At 34.8% G+C, this 6,125-nt stretch overlaps 1 protein-coding gene across 1 annotated transcript in view; it reads left to right on the top strand.

The window, feature by feature from the left end:
* The window catches only part of LOTGIDRAFT_204525 (hypothetical protein), a 12,881-nt gene that overhangs the window by 4,513 nt on the left and 2,243 nt on the right, over positions 1-6,125 (top strand). The window contains exon 2 of the mRNA XM_009064555.1: positions 3,834-4,069. Within this exon, the coding sequence (XP_009062803.1) occupies positions 3,834-4,069 (236 nt within the window). The remainder of the gene's footprint in view (positions 1-3,833; positions 4,070-6,125) is intronic.

Here is a 6,125-nt window from a genome sequence, read left to right as displayed (position 1 = left end):
AGCGCTTCTCTTATATGTAAACATATAAATCTGTATTTGTTGACTTTTGTGTCTGTCAATTCAAATAATCAGCAAAACTTTTATTTGAAGAAGTATATACATGTATCTTATGTATCTTGATTATAATCTAAAAGGTACAATAAAAGATACATGTATATACTTCTTCAAATAAAAGTTTTGCTGATTATTTGTATTGATAGACACAAAAGTCAACAAATACCGATTTATTGATGATTTAACAACCAACCATTGCTTTATTGAAAGTATGCATGAGATATCTTCCAATAGCAATATGTTCAGCAGATGATCATTACTGGACAAGTTCCACAGGTTACTTAGTCGTACTGAATCCGCACCCACTACAGCATCATCGACATCATTCAGATATGTCATATACCATCAACATGACACCCCGGAAGCTTCTCCAATCTCCTCCATCTGATGGTTCCAGAATGTTGATAATACCTTTGGCATGTTTACAGGCGAATATAACCATCAACTCAACCAAACATCTTGATGGCAAGTATAAAATGAAGATGCTCACTTTGGAGGCAAAAGAACAAGACGCATAAAACATCCTGGATTTGAAAATAATGCATAGATCAGTATGTGAATTTCCTGCACTTAAAAACCCCTCAACATGTTAAAGGGAAGCAATCAATACACTGGTCAGAAGATCTTAAAGAATTCTGACAGGGAATATTTTAAAGAAAAAATTATCAAGATTGTATATTCCTGGCAAAATAACAACCTTAAACCAAACCTAAATCATCTAATGTAGCTGATCATCTCCTTGGAATGGAACAGAGCACCTAGGGGACTATGAAGCTATCAACGTCAGAAGATACCAGTCTGACTTAAACAGAAATGGCAGAACTTTTGCATTTGCTGCATACTTTGATAGATGCTCAGGCCAGTTCTTAAAGCATATTGTTCTTCTAATAATTCAACAACATTTTTTGTGAACATTTGATGTATAAATATAACATAACAGTCATTAAGAGCAACATTTGGCTAGAATTCAGATATCATATACAGTGACCTACTTAGTTTCCCATAGAAAATTTCAAATATTTAATGTTATTGCTAATATATTATGCAGTGGTTCAGAGAATTCAATAGTCTGGATTTTATCGATGAACGTAATGTTCAATTTAAAGAAAGAAATTTCCGCCTTCATAATATCAAGCCATTACTTGAAATAGTACGAAGTTCGTTATAGCTTGACATTGTGAAGTCAAACGACAATGAAATCATTGAGAAGATTTTTTGAAAAAAGATATGGGGACTGTGTTTGTTTTTTTATAATTATCGCAATTTACTCCAATTATATATTGATATTGTAGGACCCTTTTCGTATTAAACCAATGGTATACCATATGATATGCACCTAATGGTAATATTCAAATATGTAAGCGGATCAACACATATTTAGTGATTGTATTCGTCTCCGAGTTCAAAGCCACTAATTTTACAACACTTCTGTTGCATAGATACACCAGTTAAAGTTTAATAAGAAACAATATAGTTAACAGTATACGATTCTTGCTTGATAGAGCATGTGTATTGAAAATTCATGTACAGTGAGACTGTTTATCAATAACCTCTCTACATAAACCAAACATTATATTCTGTCTCTATACTTTGTTATTCACCACTAGCGTTTAACATAAAATATCCTTGACATTCTTTAACACGTGAAGGATCACGATTACAAACTAAAGAAGAAAACTTCTCATTTTCTAATATAAAGGAACAAGAAAGCTTAGCTTGATTTTAAGTCCACTAATATTTTTAACGACTGGTAAGCCTATTTTATTTGAGGATTTTGTTATTAAAACATTTGAAAGTTTCAATGAAAATAGGCCAGCATATTGTACATGTATAAGAAATCAACCAGTCGTTTATTAACTGAACCACAGGTACAAGACAAAAGATTACATCCAATAAGTAACACGGTTAAATAATGGCCAGACCTTATAGATACCAAGGTCATGCCAAAACTAAAAGATAACAAGGTCATGCTATACCTAACTGATAACAAGGTCATGCCAAATCTATAAGATTTGAACGACATATAGAAGAGAGGAGCACATATAACAAAAACACAAGACAATATTATGGAATATAACACACTTCTTTAATAAGGTTGGGCACATAACGTTTCAACACAATATACACGTGTCGTCATCAGATGTAATGGCAAGAGAATAAAACATAACAAAATATATACCAACAAGAAACAATATAGAGATTAAGAGGCAGACCTAGATCCAACAAGAAACCTGACCCCAGTGGAGTGGTATATGAGATACCATGCAACTGTGGAGCCATTTACATAGGTGAAACATGCAGACCCCTCTCCACCAGAATGTAAGAACATGTAACCTCCACCAAAAATGAAGACGGAAAACCGGCCTGAACACCTCATAAAGTTTCCTAACCACAAAATCCATGGCAAGACCAATCTATCATAGCCTCCAACCTCCCTAACAAGCAACAACGACGAATTCGAGAAGCTCTAGCTATTCAGAGACGCTTTCTAGAGATCAACCGCGACAATGGACAGTACATTTCCAAGATATGACTAAACTAATCTAATTTATGTCAAGGTCATGCCAAGTTAACCTAATTTATAACAAGGTCATGCCAAATCTAATTTATAACAAGGTCATTCCAAGTCTATGTTATAACAAGGTCATGCCAAACCCAAGCTCATGCCAAACCCAATTTATAACAAGGTCATGTCAAACCTAATTTATAACAAGGTCATGTCAAACCTAATTTATAACAAGGTCATGTCAAATCTAATTTATACCAATTATAACAAGGTCATTCCAAACCTAATTTAGAACAAGGCCATGCAAAATTTAATTTATTCCAAAGTCAAATCTAATTCATAGCAAGGTCATGTCATACCTAATTTATAACAAGGTCATGCCAAATCTAATTCATAACAAGGTCATGCCAAATCTAATTTAAAACAAGGTCATGCCAAACCTAATAGATACCAAGGTCGCGTCAAACGTAAAAAAACATATTACGAGGTATATTACAGCCATATAACAATGTCATGCTACATCTTATAGGTAACACGTTCATGTTACATCTAATAGAAAACTAGCTTATGACTCATATACTAGAAAACACGGTAGTCAAGTTGTACTTAAAGGGACGACTGTGCCATTTTCGGGGGTTTATTTGAGTCCTAGAAGTACTAGAAATGTACGGAAATCATATAATTCCTTCAAATATATCTCAAAAAACGATTTTTTCCCCTCTTTCCTTAAATGTATTTTCTATCTATGGAAGTGCCTTTAGGAAAGACGACTCGTCTTTTTAACTTTCAAACGCGGATAATTCTGGATGGATTTGAAGGCTCAAATTTCGACGGTGAGTTGGGAACGCTTTTACTGATTGGCTCAGCTAAAAATCCAGTTTCTGAGACTAAGGTGTGAAAAAAATAGCGCATCTGTCCATTTAATAGATAACAAGGTCATCTCATCAAATAGATATCAGATCGTATCACAAACATATTAATACAAGTTAATGACAATAACTAGATAACAAGGTTATCTCAAAAAGAAGGTAACAAGATAGTGTCACAATTTTCCAAAATAGGGTCACAACTTATAAATAACATAATAGATGACAAGTCACAGCTTTCGTCACATCATATTTTTTCACATTTAGTAGATGGCAAGGCCATCACATCTAGCAAATGGCAAGGTCATCGTATCTAATCGGTAGTTTTTACCATCTAGATGGTTTCAAGAGAGACCTAGTATAATGAAATCAGTAAATGTTATATTATAAATAACTATTTATTTCAGGTATACAAGAAATTTGGTGGACGAAGGAAATGGTAAATTTAACTTGATGTTGTTATGTTGGGGCGAGGCTCATGGTAGTAGTATTCATTCTCATGCTAATTCCCACTGTTTTCTGAAAGTTTTAGATGGTAAAGTAAGAGAAGAACTTTATGATTGGCCAAGTGAAAGCTCGACAACGGAAATGAAACCAAGAGCTATCAATGAATATGAAACCCCATGTTGCACTTATATCAATGGTATGTATAGATAATTCTTAATTCAATCAGCTGCTACTCTCATCTTTCTCGTTGTATTTGCCCCGTCAGAAAGTCGTCCTTAATGTCTGCTGCTGTTTCCAACCAACTCTACCTTAAACCGCCGAAAGCGAAACAAGAAGCCAAAGGCTATTCAGAAAGCTTTCATGGACCAGACTGCTGTAGACACAGCAGAAATTATAGATTCTTAATACCGGTGTTTGCAATCTGCATAAAATGTGGATTTTAATACAATTCTACATTTGGTGTAGGAGGCTTCCTGGACACTCAAAGGTGTTGACTGGAAAATGAAAAAGTTTTGGTCCAATTGTGTGATAAGGTTTGTATTTTGGACGGTGGGTGTAAAATTCCGAATTCCCGAACTGTCCGAATTGGGTCAGAAAAGACAAAAAAATCGAAACGCCAAAGGGCGTGCACAAATTCGGGAATCAAAGCATTTTACATTCAAAAACGAATATTTTTAAAAGCTTTCATTTGGTCAAATCACAATTTCTTTCTTTATTTTTCGTGTTTATAATAATGCCGTCTATGAATTGATATTTTTGATTTTTAATAAATATAATCGCTATTATTCAATGGACACTTTTTGTTGTCTATGATCGAAGGCGTCTTCCCATTCCCAAGTCACAAAGTTTGATGCCAATGTGAATGGTGGGAAGAGGCTAACGTGCAGTGAGTAAGACTTGACTTAGTAAAAATGCGTCAAATTTGGCATGTAGGCATGATAGAGACTACAGTTTTTATCCGATCTTGATGAAACTTCGTATGCATCTATATATTGATGAGATCTCGGTCAAGTTCGGAATTAGTAATAATCGAATGAATGGTTTCAGAGTTATTGCCCTTGACTTAGTAAAACCGCGTCCAATTTTGATTGTAGGCACGTTAGAGATTACAGTTTTTATCCAACCAAGATGAAACTATGTATGCATGTATATATTGATCGAGTTCGTAATTGGAGCCGCGGTGACTCAGTGAGTTAGACGCTTGCTCGCTAACCTGAAGGTCCAGGGTTCAATCCCGGCATAGGTCGAGATAATACCTTCGAAATTTTCAACCCGGTTTCCCCCTATCAGTGATGCAGGTGAGAGGGGCTGACATGGAAAAAGCGTCTAGTCGTTCGGATGGGACAATAAACCGAGGCCCCGTGTGCTACAGGCTATGCACGTTAAAGATCCCTCGACAGTTGGAAATCGAAAAAGAGCAGGCTAATGCCGCTGTCCTGGCAAAATTTCCCTCATTGCGACCTGCATGGCGTTGCCCGCCTACATTAGCCCACATGGTGCAGAAAAGTAGGACGTAAAAATTCCATTCATTTCATTTCATTTCGAGTTCGTAATTGGTAACAATGGGATGAAGGGTTTCGGAGTTATTAAAAATCATAAATATCAATTCATAGACGGCATCATTATAAATGAGCACAGTGAACACAAAATATAAAGAAAAAAATTGTGATATGACTGACCAAAGCTTTTAAAAATTTTCGTTTTTGATGTAAAATGTTTTGATTCCGGAATTTGTGCACGACATCTGGCGCAATTTTTGTTCTTTCTGACCCAATTCGGACAATTCGGAAAGTTCGGGAATTCGTAATTCACTCATTTGAAAACAAGTTCAGTAAATAGCCTTTTTAGAAATCTCTTCATGTTTAATTTACAATGTTTTGAATAATATAATTTTGTATACTGCCTCTTTAAGCGTATTACATAATTAATGCGTGTTACTGTTTAAACCATTACAAACTGCTCTGTGTAATTTGTTTCTGTCTGCGTGAATATTGTATATAGGTTAGTAAATGTCATAAATAATTACCAACTAAAACACATGATGTTAGGGTAACCGCTTTCAATAAAAGTACAAACTATTGCGTATAGGTCAGGCGAATTCTGTAATCTCGTTTTAACCTAGATTAATAAAAGATAAAATTTTTGGAGCATTTTGTTTGAACTGTTTTATCAGCTTGTTAATATCTCTTTGTTGAGAAATAAAAACACGATCCCTAACGATAAGAAAATTCATGTTAGTCCTAATCTGATAT

This window comes from Lottia gigantea (assembly GCF_000327385.1).
Source record: "Lottia gigantea unplaced genomic scaffold LOTGIsca_63, whole genome shotgun sequence".
NCBI lineage: Eukaryota > Metazoa > Mollusca > Gastropoda > Lottiidae > Lottia > Lottia gigantea.
Note: the sequence above shows the minus strand (reverse complement) of the source record. Positions and strands in the feature narration are given on the sequence as shown.